Below are 21,979 nucleotides of genomic sequence, written 5' to 3'. Positions count from 1 at the left end.
TCGCTGAACGTTCAGTTCGTTTACAACCCTATTCATAGTTAAAGAAGAGTAATTAACTGATTTATTTTCAAACAAATGTACGAATGTCATTGTAATGAAAAATAAGTTCAAATGGAGAACAATGTATTCGAAAATAATACAATAAAATTTGATAATGTTCAATTTGATGAGGAGAAACATAGAGAATGAGTAACATAAAATTTGGATGAAGTTGATGATTCAAGAAAGAGATGGAAAACTCTTGTGAAAAAACCTGTGAAGCGTTTACAAGTTGTTCAATATATTTATACGTTGTTTGTTGATTTCACGAAAATTTAAGTGTTTTTGAAAGATAGTTCACCCCATGTGCTTCTTATTTGATCAATTGTTCTCATTATTGTTTCAATAGTCGAAAGAAGCTTTATAAAACTAAATGCTTGCTTAAATCATATATACCAAGTCTCAATAGATATTAAACTCTTTGGTATTGATTTCGTTTGGCCAAAGTTTATTGAAAATATTGATTATGAAAGTAGAATAGATGAATCTATTTTTGTATAAAATGCTAGAGGATCTATGTTTCGAAAATAATAATATGTTGCTTATTTTTTTTTAAAAGATGTCTATAACAATTTTAATTTATAAGTAATAAGCAAATATAATTACAAGATACTCATATACTATCACTTTGTGTTAAATATTTTATTTCATTTTTGTATTTTGTAATTTGATTGAAACATGCTAATAGTTATTTTATTTATTTTTTGAATTTAGTCGTCAGAAAATAACATAATAATATTTTGCAAAGAAAAAAAAATTTCGGAACCTCCATTTGATTTTTGCAAAAGGCCTTTGAAATATCATGAACACCTTGTCTAGCCTAGTTAGCTAATTCGGCGGTTTTAAACTAACAACTAACTATAAGGTTAAGGATGAAAACTATCGATCCAACCTGTAACCCGACACTGATCCAACCCGAAAATAGACGGATTTGCGTTGAAAATTTTGACCTGCTAATCCGCCAACCCGTTTTTTTCATGGGTTGAATTTGGTTACCTGTTTGGGTTCGTGGGTCAACCTGTCAACCCATATATATATATATATATATATATATATATATATATATATATATATATATATATATATATATATATATATATATATATATATATTTATATATATATATATTAGTGAAATCTGATTTCCTTCGGTATTCGTAATATTTCATATCATTGTATTCCTTTCGTATTCGTATGTGGTTAGTCCGCATTTGCAGTCGGCTAATCAAAAAAGAAAAAAACATGTTATTTTTAGATATTCACGAGTCACGAACGAAGAATGCATCCACTTTGTATGAATATTTTTATTTTTAAATTTTCTTTGGATGTTAATGACTTTATGTAGGGGTGCAAACGAGCTGAGCCGAGCCCGAGCCTGGCCAGGCTTGGCTCGGGCTCGTTTAAGTTATATAAGGCTCGAGCTCGAGCTCGAGCTTTCTTGTACCGAGCTCGGCTCGAGCTCATAAAGAATTATACAAGCTCGGCTCGAGCTCGGGCTCGACTCGTTTTTTATCTGACGTGTCTAAATAAGCTTAAGCTCGGCTCGAGCTCGTTAAGAAGCTCGTTTGCTAATACCCTAAATCCATAATTCCCATGTTTTTATTTTAATATATTTAAATAATATTAAATTATATTATATAAAGGCTCGTTTAGGCTCGCGAGCCTAATCAAGCTTAATGACATAGGCTTGAGCTCGAGCTCGTTTAATAAATGAGCTTAATATTAAGCTCGAGCTCGGCTCGGGCTCGTTTAAAATCGATTTCGAGTCGAGCTTTTAACGATCCGATCTCGAGTAGCTCGCGAGTAGCTTGGCTCGTTTGCACCCCTAACTTTATGAACTTATGTTGAAAACCTATTTTTTATGTTAATTAATTTAATCACTTTATAACTTTATATTGAAAAAACCTCATTTTTAAAAAATACATTCATTATTTATTAAACGGGTTATATGGGTTGGGTTCGACTTATTTACTTGTGAACCCACTAATCCATATGCTAAAACGGGTTATGTGGGTTGGGTTGGGTTAAAATTTCTAACCCACCAACCCATGATCCGTCAACCTGTCAACTCATATATTATATGGGTTGAGTTGAACTTATGTTTTTTGACCCGCCAATCCGCCAACTCGTGACCCGCCAATCCGAACCCAACCCGATTGCGAGGCCTAAATTGAGGTCTTGGGTTCGATATCTGGAAAACGAGAATAAATAATTATTTGTTGTCAAAAAAAAACTTGGAAAGGGCTCAGCATACAATGATAGTGGTATAAATTCAAATCCAAACGAGATAACAATTTTTTTTTTAAATTATGTTAAAATTAACTTCGTAGTACTGAATTTAATCAAAAGGATAATGTCGTTAGAACAATTATTTATTTGTCACTCAAAACCTCTTGATGATAACTCACGATGAAAGAACGCGTTTGAACTTTGAAGGTATCATCATTATTTGAGCCCGTGGATATACTTTCGTGATAGTTTCATTTCTACTTCCGTTTGTCCTGCAGTGCCATTGATATACTTTCGTGACAATTTCATTAGAATATTATATTTAACCAAAATTTAAACTTTGTTAGGACATAACTTTTTTTGTTTTTTTTAATCTCATTAGAATATTATATTTAACCAAAATTTAAACTTTGTTAGGGCATAATTAAAAAAGGGCTCGATTGTTGAAAATGTATGACCCTTTATCAAGAACATTGACCATTACTTACCATTATGCGCGTTGTTTACTACTTTACTTGAGATTAGTTACAAAAAGTGTCACGCTAGGACAAATGCACACAATTACGAAGGAAATCGACTTTATTCTGTAAAAGCAGTAACTTAACAAAAAAAGAAAATTTATTGAACCAAATTCATTTCACGAAAAAGAAAAGTCTATGGACATGCATTTTCAAATTGATTAATACTCAAGTTATGCTATAAATATCACATTTAACCAAAAAATAGATTTTGTTAGGGCAATTCTCATAAATCGAACCCGATTTTAATTGTGAAGCTCGATTCTTGAGTGATTATATTTAGGGAGGTGAAATTAAATATTCTCTTATTTTGTGTTTCTTTCCAATTAAATTTATGATATGTGTAGTATTTAATGTTTATTTAATAAAATTTAATGATATTTTAGTATACGATCGAATTGGTAAGGATTAAAATATCTCTTTATTTCATTTCTATGATCGATTATCATAGACGACCTTTTTACCATTCTGTATAAATAGGCCTAACGGGCCCAACGAATTCCTAATTGGAATTAGGGGGTTCTTTTTGACTGATTCTTTTATCACATTGGGAGATTTTACATCGTTGAATGGGCCTATTCGAGCACAGGTTTAGATTCGGCCTCAATGGGAAAATAAAATGGAGCACCTAACAACGCATCTTCACAGACCAAGAACTATGAGATCACCCCTTTCATACATGCCATCATTTAAAAGGGTATGAAAAAGAAAAGATAAATATTTATCCATTAGGTAGTTATTCGGGCATTATCGTCAAAAACAATACAGTTGCCTTTCAGAATATGGTTGTAGATGAACAAGTACTCTATGATTGGTTATTTGTTTTCGAAACCAATATTTTCTTTTTCTCTTAATAATAATTTAAAAAAAAAAGGATGAGAATCAAAGTTACTTATTGACCAAAAGAAACAAATGATCACACCATGGAAACTGCATAGAAGTTTCATATGGAAGCTTCGTAGAAGCTTTCAAGGGACACGTCCATAAAATGCAGAGACATCGCTGTTGATTCTTTGAACTCGATTCTTGCTCGACGGTTTAGAAGGAGCAAGAGACTATGGTATTTATGGATTGGGTTGTCACACAGGCAATCATAAATAACGACACTACTGGGTTTAGGAAAATGGTTGAAGAGGATGAACACGTGGTCGACAAAAGAATGGAAAATGCTACTGTGTTACACCTGGCTTCAAGACTCGGACATGTGGAGATGGTGTCACTCATTTTGGAACTGAGACCACAAATGGTGACCGAAGAGAATAACATCAACTCAGAGACGCCGATCCACGAAGCGTGTCGTATGGGCCAGTACAGTGTGGTCAGGCTGCTCATGGAGGCCAACAAATGGATGGCGGCCAAACTCAATTCTGAGAACCAGAGCGCCTTGTTTCTGGCCTGTGACTACGGGCATCTTAACATTGTCAATTTCCTTTTGGATCACACTTACACTTCCTTATGGTTGTTGAACATCTTTGACCATGCAGCTTGTCTCTATGCTGCTGCCTCAAGAGGCCAAACAGGTATCTACCTACCTACCTACCTCATGCAGAATTTTGCATATTTTCCCGAAAACTCGTCAGGGTTTTTTGAATTTTGACTTTTCTACCTCTAATAACATTTTTTTTTAACTGTTAGACCAACGGTGATAGGAGTAAAAACTTATTAATATATCTTGTTATTATGGATAAAAAGTAAAGTGCATTGTCCATATCGATAGGAAACTAAGTTGTTATTATTTTTAATCATATGCTAATAAAAGTTATTTGACACAGATATTGCTAAAAGGTTGCTAGAAAGATGTCCGAATCTTGCTAATCAAAAAGACAGAAATGGATCCTTAGCGTTGCATGGGGCTTGCAGAAGCGGGCATCTGGAGATTACATCAATACTTCTGAGGAAGGATCCTAATTACCAAGCTTTTCAATTTGATAACAGCGGTTACACACCGTTGCATGTAGCAGCTATACATGGGAAGCTAGCCATCTTGGAAGAGTTTGCATCCGTTGCTCCTTCCTCCTTCCAGACTCTCTCTAAACATGGAGAAAATTTGTTCCATCTTACCATAAGATTCAATCAGTTTGATGCCTTCAAATTTGTAGATGGGATCCTCAAGGGGGCAACATACCTGTTTTATCGACCCGATAGATCTGGTAACCCCATCCAAGATCTTGCTCAGATTAGAGGTTTGAACCACCAGGTATGAATCTGTTTCTCCCTCTCTCCCAAAATATTATGTATTGTGTTTGGCGTGCATTGATTTCGACAAATGTCAATGGAACAAAAATTGCATTCTCAATGTCTCCTCTGTTCAAAAGGAACTGAATGCCCTCCTCGTGTCCTGATCATCGAAAATAGTCTAGAAGGCTTGTGTAATCATGTCTCCTTAATATAACCCTTGTACCTTCTAAAGAACAAGGTATTATTAATGATACCTGAATAAGTAAAAAGAGAGGCTATACATAGTGTGGTCTGACATGTAGACACATATATAATGATGTATCTTTAACCCCAGGAGGTTGTTTGATGCAGTCTAATAAACTTGCTAGTACTTGTTCTAGTTTGATTATCTAGAGATCAAGTTCAAGCGTGGAATTCTCTTTGTTTTGTGTCCTAATTAACCTCATTCAAGTTCATTTGCAGTTCACAGAATACATCAAGGGAGAAAGAAAAGAGCAAATTAATCATCAAATTATATGGAATGAATCGTCTTCAACAGACACAAACATAAACACCCTGTCGGAGATCCGAATTGAAGCACCTCCTCTGGAAAATGAAACATGTTTTTGCAGTCAAACCACTGCAGAAGAAGAAAAACATATCGAAACTTACAAGAAAAGCCCCGAAAGAAAGCAGATGATCAAATTGCATAGAGAGGCGCTGCAAAATGCAAGGAACACGATAGCACCGGTGGCCATCTTGATAATCGCCGTTGCATTCACAGCTGGTATGAACCCTCCTGGCGGTGTCTACCAGGACGGAGATCAAAAGGGAAAATCAATTATGGGCAGAAAACGAGCTTTCAAGATCTTTGCCATCAGCAATCACATAGCACTGTTTATATCCATGTGCGTCGTTATGGTTCTAGTTAGCATCATCCCCTTGAGAGAAAAGCCACTGAATTTGATATTAGCAGCAATTCATAAGGTAACGTGGGTGGCATTAGCATTTATGGCCGTATCATATGTTGCTGGAATTTGGGTGATTTCGCCACTACCTAACGAGAGCCACTTGAAAGACTGGGTTTTAGAAGCTTCGTTGTCTATCTGTGCTGGGATTTTTGTGTCGACCTTCTTTGGCCTAGGGTTAATGCATATAAGACATCGGCTCAGTAAATATAAATGGACTAAGCACCTGGAAGAAGTCGAAATTAATTAGCATTTATCATTATTTTATTTTCAGTGTAAACCACATAATACGAGTTGCAATCATAGCATTTATCATTATTTGCATAGGATTCTAATTTTGGGATAATGACTTGAAAGGGTAACGAACTTTCGATTTTTTTCACATTTGGTCACTAAACTTTTTTTCATTATCTATTTACCACTAAACTATTGAAACTGTTCACATTTTACCCTTATGACCGGTTGTTATCTATTTACCATTGAACTATTGAAACTGTTCACATTTTACCCTTATGACCGGTTGTTACCGGTCATAAGGGTAAAATGTGAACAGTTTCAATAGTTTAGTGGCAAATAGATAACGAAAAAAAGTTTAGTGACTAAATGTGAACAAAATCGAAAGTTCATTTCCCTCTAAAAAGTTCAATGACTAAATGTGAACAAACTTCTTATTGTATTATGTTTTAGCAAATTATTTATTTTTGTTTAATTGTAGCAACATTTGTTGATGAAGAAATCTATGAAATAAAAAAACAGAATGTAACATCCGGATTTTCAGGTATCATAATTTAAGTATTTTTCTTTTGAGTTAAGAAGAGAGACTCGACGAGTTGACGCCTCAACTCGTCGAGTAAGGTCGCGACTGATGACTCGGATTAATGAATGGACTCGACGAGTCGGTGAGGCGACTCGACGAGTCCGCAATGTTGGCAGAAACCCTAAATCTTTGGGCCCGAGCCATATTTAAAGGCACTTATGGCCTTCAATTGCGACTACCTTTCCCATAAGTGAGAACTCTAGCGAGCTTGAGTGTGTAGAGTGAGAGGAAGAGCTATCTTGAGCTTTTTGGTGTGATTTTGCAAGAAAGGAGAAGAGTTCCAGCAAGAGGGACCAAGGAAGGTTATTGTTCTGAGTTATTCAAGCAAGGAGCTTCATTATGAGGTACACAAATGAACCCTTTTCCTTCCTTATTATGTAGATTCCATTTTGGGGTTAGGGCTTGAATCACTTCATCGTTGGGGTTTTGAATGCCTCAAACCCCTCTTGCAAGTTTGTGTTATAGATCTGGACCCTTCTAGGTCTAGAGAGCCGAGAATATGAAGCTTTAGTAGAGTAAACCTTGGGGTTTGAAGTTAGGAAGCATTTATGGGATTTTTATGGTATATATAGTTACTTTCATCTTACACATAGATATGAAGTATTTTATATAAATTACGTGCTATGTGTGCATATTATTTGAATATTTGTTGTCTATGCTGGATGAATGATTTTATACATGTTTTAAAAGATTTAAACGATATATTTATTTTATATCTAGAAATATGTTGCAGATGAAACATGGGTAGATGAAATAGTTGGTGTGTGATGAAATAAAATGATGAGAGATAGGTGATGATAATTAGGTAAATAGATGATGATGAATAGGTGATGTAGGATGAAAGGAGATACCATAACCTTAATCGTCAATATGGTGATGTAGTCATCTACCAAAGTATAGATGGCGACCACAGACTATTTTAGACAACCTAGTGGAAACACCAGCAGACCCATAACCTGTAGGTGATGAATTACGAGTTCAGACGATGTTGTAACTACGTATTCATGCGATGGTATTCTAACCCCTTACTATGAATTACGAGTTCATACGATGTTGTAACTACGTATTCATGGGATGTCACAAATTCCGCATGCCAAACCAATGGTCAAAATTCACATCAGTGAAAATGGTTCATTTTTTTGTAAAACCAAAATCAGATTGGAAATTTTGATTTTTTATTTTGGAAAATGTCAAACCATTAGTTTTTTATTTCGGTTTCGGTTTTTTGTTTTTTTTAAATATATTTTCAGGTTTTTTTTTTTATTTCATAGATTTCTTCATCAACAAATGTTGCTACAATTTAACAAAAATAAATAATTTGCTAAAACATAATACAAGAGGAAGTTTGTTCACATTTAGTCATTGAACTTTTTAGAGGGAAACAAACTTTCGATTTTGTTCATATTTAGTCACTAAACTTTTTTTCGTTATCTATTTGCCACTAAACTATTGAAACTGTTCACATTTTACCCTTATGACCGGCTGTTACCGGTCATAAGGGTAAAATGTGAACAGTTTCAATAGTTCAATGGCAAAAAGATAACGAAAAAAAATTTAGTGACTAAATGTGAAAAAAGTCGAAAGTTCGTTACCCTTTCAAGTCATTATCCCTCTAATTTTCTCACCCTTTTCTCATGCTTCATTTATCCATATCCTTATTGTTTTCCTATTCTCGTAGTTAATCGTTGCGTCATTAATGTTAAAAGCTGTGTTTAAGAAATAAAGAGATAGTTAGAGTCAAATATATAGGTCAACACAATATTAGGTTGGTGTGCAGTAGACTTGGAATAGGATGGTGTGTAAAAAGTAAAACCCATCCTTTAATTGTCTTTAATAATTAGCTTGTGATTGCGCTTATAAATTATAATTATCAGGTGGTGCCCTCCTTCCTTGAGGTCGAGGGTTCAAGCCTCATGGTGAATATAGGTGAAATTAGATGTTAGTTTAGATGTAGATTATAATATTTGTATTTGCCGGTAAAAAAAATATGTAATGATTAATGCTTTTTTAAATCTAAAATTAATTACTATTCACATTTTTTTATGTTATTAAAAGATGAATTAAATGTAGTTACAAAGTTATAATAGGTAGGTATCGAAAACTAGTTGGATTGATAACGATAACGGTTTTCATATATTAAAATCATTTTGTAAATAAATTTTGTAAATTTTTAACTTATAAACTCATTGCAATCCGTCACCCAAAATAATAGTCAGTTTAAAAAATAATATAAATATCAATAACATAAAAACGTACATATATTTCTTGTTTTAAAATGAGAAAGTAAAAAGTAATTATTGTGAATAGTCGCATTAGTAAAATTAATTGGATTGTTAACGGTCGATTTTCAATAGCATTTGAACAAATTTTAATTAATTTATTATGTTAAAAACGAACATGTATTTTTTTCATATCTTATAATAGTCTAATTTAATTCATTAAAGTGTTCGATGTCCGCATAAAATTTAAGAATGAATAATAAAACAATATTTTGACGCAACAAATAATAAAAAAATCAAATACATTCGCACTTAATCTTGAATATGTATCCAAGGTGTTTCAGAAGTACAAGACCTAAGTTGATTGTATAAATGAAAACGCGGCCAATACATAGTTTGCCATGTAGATGCAGACACACTTTTATGGGCGTTCCAATACGCTGTGGTAGGAGGCATTGGGTAATTTCCTTTCAAAAACACCGACATATAATGGATACCATTTACAAGTGCCAACGTAATGGCTCGGTGGGGTTGGAACTCTTCAGGACCTCTCCAAAGAGGGAAGCATGTCGTATTTTGTTCGTGGCTTAAACAATGAACGATCACACCAAACTTGTTGGCAATCAAGTAACCACTCAAAGGCATATGCAACCAATGTTCCTGGAAAGGTGCCGGTGACTGAAACCAAGGTTCTAAATGGCGTGAGGCGTGGCGTGGCGGCAAGGTCAAGCCTCAAGCTTAACGAGTCATGGCGAGCCATGGCGTTTTTAAGGCGTGATGTAAGGCGGCGATTTTGTATTAATTTAAATTTATATTACCACATAAATATAAATTTATATTAAATATAACTACATTTTAGAAGTGTTAGATCAATAACTAGTAACAAAATTTTAACAAAAACCATAATACTTGTATCTCCGATTAGAGAAGACATAACAAAGAGAAAAAAACTATGTCTCAAACGAAAAAACATGCGCCATAACACGTCATAACGCGTCATATCACGCATTGCCACGCGTCACGCCTAACAGCAACGTTATGAGACTTTTCGTAACGGCGGAGCCACGCCTCACGCCATGGCGCGCCTTTTAGAACACTGACTGAAACCAATGCAATGACTGGTATACCTCATTGAACCCGTCAGTAAAAACTCTTTGGTATGTGTAATATTGACTCTCTAACTCTTCAAGCAATTGTTTTCGAATATAAAGCCACTGGTCTTTATTATACCCCAAACAAACAGCTACTGCTCGAAACCCAAAATTTTCATCACCTTCTACATCATATATATCGTCGATGTAATCATGAAATATATCTGGAATAGCATTCATTTGGAATGGATAATGCCTTTGGGGTTCATCATTTAAGTTAATCCCACACGGAGCTATGCCTTTGGGGTTCATCATTTAAGTTAATCCCACACGAAAAGCTATGCCTTTCAGGTTCTTTATTTAAATTCACCCCCATTAAACTCTGATGTGGTTGAGAAGTTGCATCTACGGTGAGCATGATTTGGAGGATTGACTTTCTTTTTCTGTTGTTTCTTCACACTTGGTCATCCACACGTGTTTTTTTGAATCGTAGGTTCTCCAACATCAGCTTTTTGCGGGTCATATATCTCTTCTAGCTTTCTCCTATAAAACATTTTCCCAGCTTTTGATTGTTTGTTGAAGTTTTCTTTAAATTTATTCACTACATCATCGCAATTAATATCGTCGTCTGCTACAGACGTCATATCTGAAATATCAAACTTCCTCCAAAAAATATCTATTGAATCCAAGGGTATATTTTCACCTGCATTGAAATATAAATTAATTATTTATCTAATATTTAAAAATCTATATGTATGTTTTAGTTGAACATACTAACCTGAAATCGAGTAGAAAGAAAGCATGCAAGCACATGGTAACCCACAACTGTAACGTAGTTTGCAACCACAATTTGAGGAGTCTAACATTAAATCACCCAACCTTTGGATCTCTCCTAATATTATATCTAAAGCTTCGTTTGAAACATGGCCCCACAACAATTGGAAACACGACAATTTGTGATGATTTTAGCGAACAGTCAAGCTATTTTCAAAGCTTTCTTTGACCGAAGTTAGTTGTGATTGAACGACTTGATTCATCCGTTGCACAAACTTATCAAGATTAGAATTTGCAGAGTTCAATTTTTTTTTTTTAACTTTGAATGTTGGCTCTTGGCTCTATTGGTGGTGTGGTTTCCAAAATTGAGATGTTGATCAACCCAGACAGATACAAACATTTCCCTGTACTTGTTTAACCATGTATCATCTATGTATCTCATAAATTAACAAATAAGTACATAAACAATAATATGAAAGTTATGATTTAGAAATATAGTTAATAAATAAGCTTACGTGGATAGTTTATGAACATTGATTAAAGTCGTTGGTAGTTTTCCGTGTATGCCATCAATGTCGGAGACCCAACTAGTAAATTCCATAGTATTCTAAAAGAGTCACGGTCGTCATCCAACATAATTTTGCTGGAAATCTTTAAATTGTTTTGCTCGATATGTCATCTACAAAGTTGTTGTGTCGCATCCGAAAACACTGTTTCATATTCATTGATAAGTGCCAACTCTCTATCTGTGATTATTACACGTGGGTCCATACAATTATCGAGTATTGACTTTACACAGTTTAACACCCAAGTATAGTTGGCCTCCTTTTCTCTATGTATAAAGGCAAAACCTACAGAGAATGTTTTTCGAGTTGAGGTCACACCAACAATTTCTACAAGCGGCTTATTATATTTGTTCGTTTTGTAAGTGGTATCTATCATCAACACATGTGGAAATGCACGCCATATCTTCCAAGACGTTGGATGAACGAAAAATAGATTCTCCAACTCATTTGAATCGCCTGTAGTAAACTTATATAAATAATTGTTGGTGTGCAAAATTGACATAAGAACCTGCATTGGAGTTTTTCCTGCTTGCTCTTGCCTGCGAATCTTTTGTTGTGCGTTATATACCGTTTGAATTACCGATACATTATTTTCGTTTTGCCCCTTCAAGGTTGACAAAATATCACGTGGCGGCAAGTTCTTTCTTGTTAGATCTTCCACCAATCGAGTCTCGTCAACAGATAACCGTCTTATGAACGGATGACCCTCCATATGTTGTGCAGGTGGATGATTATGATCATCACATATCACGCTCAACGTCCATTTATTATGTTCTTTTGAATACTTTCCTTCCGGTTCAAATTTACAATTAGTTTTTCTGGTTCCAGATGCTCTAACTGTGTTAGTAGCTTTATATTCACCCCCACGATCACAAATAAGTACGACTTTATACACAAAGTCGTTGATGCCTTTGATCTTTTGTTGACAATTACATATCCTAGAGAGCGTGCTTTGTTTTGTATTAACTCAAACAATTCCTCACGAGACTTGAACATCTAAAATTGAATTTTACGTGTTATGGTTTATATGAAAAATATAAAATGTAATAATGTAGTATAAGTATGTAACCTGTTTCGTGGAAAATGCCGAATTTTTGGTAAAAGTATCTTCATCTCGAGCAAATACATTGATTTCAAATAACTTCAACATCACTATATACTAAAAAAGCATCAAACAATATAATATTTTTAAAATTAAAAAAAGATGTATTAACGAAAATTAAATACGTACAATTTATAAAATCTACATAAACTATATTAAACAATTTTTTGATAAAAAATAGATATTATTTTGTTACAATAAATAAATATATGTAACAACTATAAAAAACTATTATAAAATTTGATGAAAAAAAAATTATTATAAAATTTGGTGTTACCATAAATTATAAAAGGTATAAAGCTATTCAAAAATGATAGGTTGTTTATTTTGATATGTTTATGTCAAATCGATATGTTTATTTTGATTTGCATGTTTTATATATTAAGTTGCATAAATAAATATAGACAACAATTATTAAAGGTATATATTTAAAGGGTAGAAATTGAAATACTTCTAAAAAGATAGGTTGTAAACGTAAAGTTATAGGATATAAATTGCTTACTTTAGTCTTTTAACCCTAGCAAAACATCAGCCGCCAGATGAGAGAAGCAGCCAAAAAGTGACTTTTGGCGATTTTCCGGTGATATCATACAATGTCCGGCGAGTTTTTGTTTTAGCATCTCCTTCTCTTGTTCTTTTTCCGACGATGATGGCAAGGTTTCAGGTGACAATTCAGCCTTTAGATGAGAGATATGTGACGATTCCGTCGATTTCAGCGATATCCGGTGACTTCAGGTGATTCCCGTCGAGTTTCCTTTAATTTCTCTTCCTCTTGTTCTTTGTCCCACGGTGATGGCGGTCGTTCAGGTGACGATTCATCCGCCAGGTGAGAGGGAGGCAGCAATTCCGTCGACTTCAGGTGGTCCTGGTGACGTTTCAGACTATTTCCGGCGATTTATCACACTTTAGGCGACGATTTCCGGTGACGTTTTAGACTTCTCGTTCTTTTCGATCGCTATTTTCTTTTTCACGTTCCTCCCTTCTTCTCAGGCGACGTCACCACGGTTAATGGTGGCAATTTATCGCCGGCGGTGGCGGTGGTTGAAGACAATGGTTCCGGGAAGCTGTTAGATTTTAACAGATTTGTTTATTAATTGGGATTATTACTTAATCATTTTTATTGCACTTGTTTATATACGTGTATTGTGTAACATCCGAATATCCAGGTATGGAAATTTGAGTATTTCATTTTTGGGGTGTGAAGAGACTCGGCGAGTTGACGCTCCAACTCGTCGAGTAGGATCACGATTTGGTGACTTGTTTAATGAAGGGACTCGACGAGTCGGGTATCTGGACTCGCCGAGTTAGCACTGTTAAGAAAAACCCTAGTTCTCTGGGTTTGGGACCTATTTAAAGGTCCTTATGGCCTTCATTTGCGGCCATTACACCCTGAGAAACTCTAGAGAGTAGAGAGGAAGCTTGTGGGGCAAGAGGAAGGCTAATTCATCATCTTTTGGTGTGATTTAGCAAAAGGAAGGAAGGATTTTGAGTTGGGCTGTCTTGTGGGACTCAAATCTTCCATCATTTCGTTCAGAGCTGTTGTAAGAGGTAAGGATTCATGTCTATCTTCGTTTGTTTAGTAGATTTCATGATCTAGGGTTTCTTCATGCTTTATTTAGCTTGAATCTAGAGTATGAGAGGTCCCATGGTGAAATGATTCCTAGAGTCCCTTCCATTCTGCTTTATGCCTTCTCCTAGGAGTTATGAGCTAGGGTTGTCTTGATATGAAGGATTTCACCAAAATAAGCATAGAGAGCCTTGCATGTGTACCAAGATTCGACCTTTACATGGTTATTGGTCATAAGGAAGTCAGATCTATGGATTAGAAGAACGGATTTGACCTCAAAAGGTCAGATGAGTGTTGTCATGGGAGCAACTCGCCGAGTCCATAGGCAGACTCGACGAATCGAGTCGGGGTTGCCCCGCGATTCGTTGCTGAGTAACTCGGCGAGTAGATAGGGAACTCGTCGTGCCTGAGAGGTTCAAAAGGGATTCAGATAACCAGCATGGACTCTCCGAGTCACTCGTGTGCACTCGACGATTCTGGTCAAAGTTTGACCGTTGATTAGAGTTGACTTCTTTGACTTTTAGGGTTTGGTCAATGATTTGGTCTTATGAGCCATTAGAGGGGTAGAATGGTCTTTTACCCTTCTTCGAGGACTTATAGAGGAGGATTAGCCTAGCCTTTAGAAGTTGTATTTGTTGGATTAGTGTCTAAGTCCATAACTATTTTGGTATGTACTTGAACCGATGGTGCATGGTCCTTTTGGGTTGCCTTCACCAAAGCAACTTGATAGGATGAATAATGGAGAGAAAGGATTAAATATGATTTATTAATATATTATGAGAATAATATATTAAAGGAGAAATCATATTGTTTAATTAATATTAGTCAAGAATTAATAAGAATTAAGTTTGTGACTAAAAGAGATTAATTAAACTTAAGGGACTGGAATTGTAATTATAAGATAATTGCAATTGGGCTATGGATTACCTTATAATATAAGGTTGGACGAATTCTATGGGGAAACCCATTAGAAATCGTCCAAGGCTTATTAAAGAAGGGTTCATGGGTTGCTTAGGGCTTAAGCATCCAAATTAGGGTTTCCTTGTTAGATAACCCTAATAGCCTCACTATTTAAAGGACCCTTAAGCCCCAAAAACGTGGTGAACAAGATCCTTAGGGTTTCCACACGTTTTGGGCAACCTTCTTCTCTTCTCTTCTTAATCCTCTTGCTCTTGGTGTTTGTGAACCATTAGAGGAGTGACATTTATGACTCTAAGCTTTCTAAAGTCATTACAAGAAGGATTTGAGCTTGTTATTGCTACATAACAATCAAGGTATGATCTAAAACCCATTCATAAGTTAATTAGATTAATTGTATACTAGATCTAGGGTTTGAAGTCTTGGATGAATTGCATGTACAATAGAGAAACCTAGATCCAAGTATTAGGGTTTGTATAAGCACATAGGATGTTCTTATAGCTAAAACCCATCAGTGGTATCAGAGCATTGATTGGTTTCTATTGTATTGATGCCTTATGTGTTTGTTAAAGCTGCAAAAACGTTTTTTGGCCCATCTGCCTGATGAACTCGGCGAGTACCACAGTGTACTTAGCGAGTAGGCCTCAACTCGACGAGTCCAGTGTGGTACTCGGCGAGTTCGAGCGTCAGATGGAGCTGTTTTCGGGATTTCTTGCTGTTTTACTCATGTATACTTGCCTTATCTGTTTTAGGTCATTAAAATCCGATTTTATACATATTTATGAGTATATCCTTGATTAAACAAAAGATAATTACCAATTAATTAGATAATAACTTCCTTATATGATTAAAGTTTGATTATTTGTATTAATTGGGTAACTTATTTTGCAAGAAATTGAAATTAGGTCAAATATAGATAATGATAAAATTAATTGTTTAATTTATATTATTTGTTATTTGATCATTGTGTTATGAAAAGTTTCAATTTTCCCCCCTTTAGGTTTTATAGTTTAAATTTGAACTCAAAAGTTTTTGTTTTGAAATTTAAATAGTTGAAACCCTAATGTTTTGAAATGTTTCAAAAATTGCCCTCAAGTTTTGGAATTTAAAAGTTGATTAAAAGTTTAATTTAGGAATGTTAAATTCTAAAACCCTAGTATTGTTTTGAAAAGTTCATATCACACCCTTATGGTTTTATTAATTAATTAAGGTGTATAATTAAAAGAGGTTTAATAAATCCATAAAAGTTTTGGTTTACAAATTAATTGAATTAAAAGTATAATTGTTAAATTTGACCACCTAGTATTTTAAAAGTGTAAAATACACCCTATAATATATATAAAATTAAAAGTCTAACATTATATATATGTATGAGTAAAAGTCAGTCTTACCGTTAGTAGGCCTCATTCACGAAGCTGGTCTATAAGGGGTGTTTAAGGAAATTGCCTATAAAATAGCGATTGAATGGGTATCCACTCTTACCCACCGCACTCTTGACTAGTGGAGGGTTGTTAGCCGAACGGGTAGGATAAGACAAAAACCTTCCATTATAAATATAATGAAGTACAAAAGTAACTAAATGTTTTACAAATTCCCAATCTTAGTTACTTTAGGCAAAAGTAAATTGATGCAATTCCATGAAATTACACTTTGTACCCTTGCGAAGACGTTAGTGGAGCGTGTATGGTTAACCGGCACACTAAATGTTTCTAAGCGAAGGTGGCAAAGGGTGACTCAATGTTTGTCATAGTTCGGTGGAGCGTGTTTGGTTTACCGGCACATCGAATAGGTGACTGTAACATGTTAGGGCACCATGTAAGTTTGCATGGTTATTCACACCCGCTTTGTGATCCTCGGTATCCCAGTCACAAACTAGAGGGGCATATCGAGATTTAAACATGTCATTGAAAAGTTCAATGAATCTCAAAGGATCTAGGAGTTTACAAAGTATTTAAAACTTAATCGGTTTTCGTTTTTCATGGTGGAGAATTAGTGAATCGTCATTCACTTACCTTCAAATGTTCTGCAATTTGGGTTACGACATCTCTCTCCCGAGTTGTGGAATATTGTGTTGGGTCCTAGCCTTAATATCTCATTTGGGTGATTTATTAAGGACTCAATCAATCAACTAACTTGAATTTGTTTTTCTCCCATTTTGTAGATGTCAAAGTACTACAAATATGATCTTCCCAAATCCTATGGAACAAGCATTCCACATGAAGATGATATTCCACGATTCAATCGAGGAACAAGAGATCATGCTTCATTTCCTCCACCTCCTCCAATTATTCTCCCTAACCCACAAGATCGAAGAATTGAAAGGTTCAATGTCACTAAAGCCCTATTGGAAATGAAACATGAAGATGGTAAACCTGTGTGTGCCCACGTTCTAGAAATGAAATCACACATCGATAGGTTGATAATGGTGGGTGCGTCATTCCCTGATAAGTTGGTTGTGAACTAGGTTCTGTAGTCACTTTCTGAATCATATAATGAGTTCAAAAGAAAGTATTATATGATGGATCCTGACGAAAACCTCATTGACCTAACTTACATGCTCATTGCTGCTGAATCAGAAATGATTTGGCAAAGCAATGGAGCATATTTGTTGGGAAAGTCAACCAACCATGCTTCCGAGGACGTTCTAGGAGAATCAACCTGCGTTTGCTGCCAAGAGAAAGGTCGTTGGATACAAGTCTGCCCTAAGAGCCTGAAGAGTCCAGAAGATGGGAGAGTCAGAGAGTATGGTTGTGCTTCAGGTAAAATCCACTATCTAACTCCATTAAGTTCCTATTCTTTGATTCTTAATACATAATGTGATGAGATTACATTTGAATGTTTTGCAGGATCCGTGAAAAGAGAAGAAGCTTGATGGAAAAGCAAGATGAGTCTAATCACAATGAAATGGATCTCGATCGCATGGACTTGAAGATTAGATTTTGAGCTTAGAAAGTTATGATAGAATTGTTAGGAATATTTGACTATATAGTTTTTCAGTTGATTTTGCATTGTAAGGACAAATGTTTTCCGCTGCTTTTATGAATAAAATAAAATTTTGATTTGACTTATTTATTTATTTATTTATTTATTTCCTTGCAATGAAATCGTTATGAAAAATTGACGTTCGCATAATTCTACAACAAATGGATGTGATTCTTAATTATGTTAAAAGTGGAAATGTCAAGAATTTACCAAATAGGGAAAGTTTGTCATCGTCCAAGTTTCAAGTGGACAGAAACTTCGAATCATGCAACTTGGTTACATGATGAATGAGAAATTTCATATTTGGAAATTAGACTAATTCGTTGACAAAGTGTCATGTGAAGGACTAGGAGATCGAATACACAAAGTTGTGTGTTGATTAAGTTCACCACAAGAGTAACAAAGATATTCATTATGATTTACTGAAAGGTTTAGTAAATATGATTATACTTATAAGAATAAGTGTAATTCTGAATTGATTGAAAGAATTTAAATCAATAGCAGAACGAATAAGAAGAATCAAGTAGGCAGAAAAATAAAAGTTTCTCTATTCTAAGAAGAAGGGAGAGTACCTTTTATGCTTTATGATATGACTTAATGATTAAGAACCATATCTCAATTGATCCTCTAAGTGAGTCTTAGTACAATTGTATGTCTGAGAAGAGGAATCAGGAATTGAAGAAATGGTTAAATCAAGAAGTCAATCATACTTCATTCCAAAACAAGTCTTAGAGTTAAGATTGTGACATTGACTGAAAAGTCTTAAGAAGGTTTATAACATTCATCAGATGTAGAATTTGGAAAAGGGTTTTCTTATTCTTGCACATTTGAAATTGGTAAGTTGTGATGTCTTGAATAAGACATAGACCAACTAGGACCAATTTTGTGAAGTGTTTTATCTTGGTAAAGGCTACACTAACTCTTGAATATTTGTTTGTCAAGAAATGTTTATTGACAAGAGAATCTTATATGTCAAGGAGTCAGTGGGAGTCTTAATGGTCTTGAAAAGATTCGAGAACTAACCAAGAATAAACCTTATCGATCATCACTAGCACACGACTTGAGGTTTACAACCTATCGTGTTGACACTATCATGTTTCTGTGCCATTCCAATTGAATTAATTATGCATATGAGTTCTACGAGTTCTGATTCGAATGCATAAAAGGCAAGCACCTTGATCAATGAAAAGTACATTGATAGGAAAGGGTGAGCTGCTTAACTACTTGGAAGACATGGTGGGCACTCGTGCTACCATAAGGCAAGAAATCTAGATTTAGAAGTTTGGTCCATATGAGTTTGAATTTATCGCAAACTTTGGTTTTGACAAATTAGCATGGATAGGAACACATACACCGTTAAAATCTAAGTGTCATAAGATTACCTCCTTCATGAAAATGACTGTGAGGAAATTCTTTCACTAATAGAGATTTTAAGAAGATAGTGATTGTAAAATTGTATTCTCGAATTCGATTATGGTTACGGTATCCCTTTCCATGATTCGAATTGTGAGATTTGACAATTAGACTGAATTGTTTAGACACACATATGAGCTATCTAAGACAAAGGTGTATAAGTTCAAGAAGCCTTGATAAAAGATTATCAAAGCATTGGGTATTAGAAATATGAACTTAAAGAAATTCAATAGGCATTGTTTTTCTGAAAGTTAAGTTGTTTCTGAATGCATGTCAAAGCTAGTGGGAGCATAAGTGTTATGTTTATAATAATCATCGTAATAGTGGGAGCATAAATGTTATGCTTGTATGATTATTAAGGCAAGTATTACAAATTAGCAATATTAATTATAGAAAAACAAGAGTCATATTTTGCAAAGTTGTAAGGGTTGAATAGTTGTTTTACTATAATTAAGGGAGAGAATATTATACTTCATTTCAAATCTAAAGGCTTAGGTTGTGGGATGTTAATAAACTTAGTCAAGGATACATAGTGTGTTCTTAAATTTCGGTTATGATTACGGCATTCCTCTTCATAGTTCGAATTGTGAGAACGTAGCACATAAAACATTGTGGCAGAAGATTGATAAAGTATCAAATCTTTATGTAAGACATTATGCATCGTGACCCATACGCTTCGGGTTTAGGATCGATTGAAAATGTTATAATATTTGACCATTCTAAAATTTTCCAAATGTCTAGCGCATTTAGATGGAAAAGGACAAGAACCGGTTTGACTAAGATAATTAAACAACTATCAAAGGACAATCCAAAGTTCGTCGAGGATTGGTCGCTTGTGAGTAGTTGGAAGTATAGTATTGAATGGACCATATCGACATTATTATGAATAGAAAAGATTCTATCAAGAATGATTTGTCATATGGAAAAATATGGAAATGTTTCCATATTGGGAATTGGATATTGAGAATCAATGTCTAGATTAGAAACTTTTCTACAAAAGGTTGTTCAAATGAATGTAATTTGAGTGAGAGACATCATATCTAAGGAATTGTCTTGTAACAGTCTCCGATAGAGGAATTTGTAATTTCATTGGCAATAGTCATTGTGACTTTAGTGCAGTGACATTACGAAAGGATCATTGCATAAAATGTTAGAATCTAACATATTCCATAAGTGGCAAGAATTTGATATTATTTCACTTATGAAAAAGGATTAGGAGTTGTGAAATGAGTATGATTGGAAATGTGCTCATTTGATCTATTTCACAAAGTAAGAACCATAGGTAAGCATTGTGTGCATGCTAAGAGCATGGGACAAGTGTAGTAATAATTCAAGTAAAAAGTTGATTACCTGAAACGACAAATAATGAGTAATCGATATGGTGATAAATAAAAGGTGTTTTATTTATACTCAAAGGTTTGAGGCCATATGGGATTAGTATTATTCTTGTGTTTCACTTTGCATGTTTTGACTTCCTAAATAATTAATTATTTCAGAATAATCAAATTATTCGAATGGACCACAGTTGTTCATACGTTGGAAGTAGGTATGAATGAAGACTGTCGTGAATTGGTATGTGGATTGTCTAAAGAGTATTAGACATAAACAAATGTTTGCTGCAACGTTCATGAGTGCTTATGAATATGATTTGAGCATTGGATTAAACTCACACTCACTTGGATCACTTCATGGATTGTTATCATAAATGATTAGTGAGACGATAACATCTTATATTCTTGAAACCGAGATGTGTGAGTTGTATCTTGCGAATCAGTTGCACATTGATAATATGTAAATGCACCAGTAACTTGGTGTTATAAAACATATTGTTGTGTGTGATACGGTGAGTGAGTGCAAGCGAGCATTGAATCAAAGTTTATCCGTTCCTTTTATCCAAAGTAGGATAAAAGCGATATCTTTGGGCCCCTCGATGATTTAGTGATGGCACCTAAGCGCTTGGCCAAGCCGGGACTAAATTGATATGTTCAATTGTAGTTTGTTGTCAGTCATCATAAATCGGAAGTCGGGAAATAGTATAGAGAGAATGATTAAGTTCATGTCTCATATCTATACGATATCTAGAATGGAGGAATGTATGATCCCTAATCTAAGGACACGCGTATCTGATAAGATCAGAGTTGATAGCGGCTTTGGAAAGCTACGATTGCAGATCAGGATCTGAAGTCATACGTAGAATAGTTATTAGACTTATCCAAGTGGGAGACTATTGGATTAGTGTCTAAGTCCATAACTATTTTGGTATGTACTTGACCCGATGGTGCATGGTCCTTTTGGGTTGCCTTCACCAAAGCAACTTGATAGGATGAATAATGGAGAGAAAGGATTAAATATGATTTATTAATATATTATGAGAATAATATATTAAAGGAGAAATCATATTGTTTAATTAATATTAGTCAAGAATTAATAATAATTAAGTTTGTGACTAAAAGAGATTAATTAAACTTAAGGGACTGGAATTGTAATTATAAGATAATTGCAATTGGGCTATGGATTACCTTATAATATTAGGTTGGACGAATTCTATGGGGAAACCCATTAGAAATCGTCCAAGGCTTATTAAAGAAGGGTTCATGGGTTGCTTAGGGCCTAAGCATCC

At 34.6% G+C, this 21,979-nt stretch overlaps 2 protein-coding genes across 2 annotated transcripts; one reads left to right on the top strand and one right to left on the bottom strand.

Moving 5' to 3' along the window:
• The first annotated feature begins 3,803 nt into the window (after positions 1 to 3,803).
• On the top strand, positions 3,804 to 6,234 carry LOC111887508 (ankyrin repeat-containing protein ITN1). Its single transcript, XM_023883677.3, has 3 exons — positions 3,804 to 4,305; positions 4,558 to 4,982; positions 5,426 to 6,234. The coding sequence occupies exons 1-3, from the start codon at positions 3,843 to 3,845 to the stop codon at positions 6,158 to 6,160; spliced, it is 1,623 nt and encodes a 540-aa protein (XP_023739445.1). The 5' UTR covers positions 3,804 to 3,842; the 3' UTR covers positions 6,161 to 6,234.
• A 5,252-nt stretch (positions 6,235 to 11,486) lies between these two features.
• Positions 11,487 to 12,089, bottom strand: LOC111887520 (protein FAR1-RELATED SEQUENCE 5-like). The gene has a single exon (XM_023883693.1). The coding sequence runs from the start codon at positions 12,087 to 12,089 to the stop codon at positions 11,487 to 11,489; it is 603 nt and encodes a 200-aa protein (XP_023739461.1).
• Positions 12,090 to 21,979: the final 9,890 nt, after the last annotated feature.

Source organism: Lactuca sativa, chromosome 4, assembly GCF_002870075.4.
Source record: "Lactuca sativa cultivar Salinas chromosome 4, Lsat_Salinas_v11, whole genome shotgun sequence".
NCBI classification, from domain to species: Eukaryota; Viridiplantae; Streptophyta; class Magnoliopsida; order Asterales; family Asteraceae; genus Lactuca; species Lactuca sativa.
Note: the sequence above shows the minus strand (reverse complement) of the source record. Positions and strands in the feature narration are given on the sequence as shown.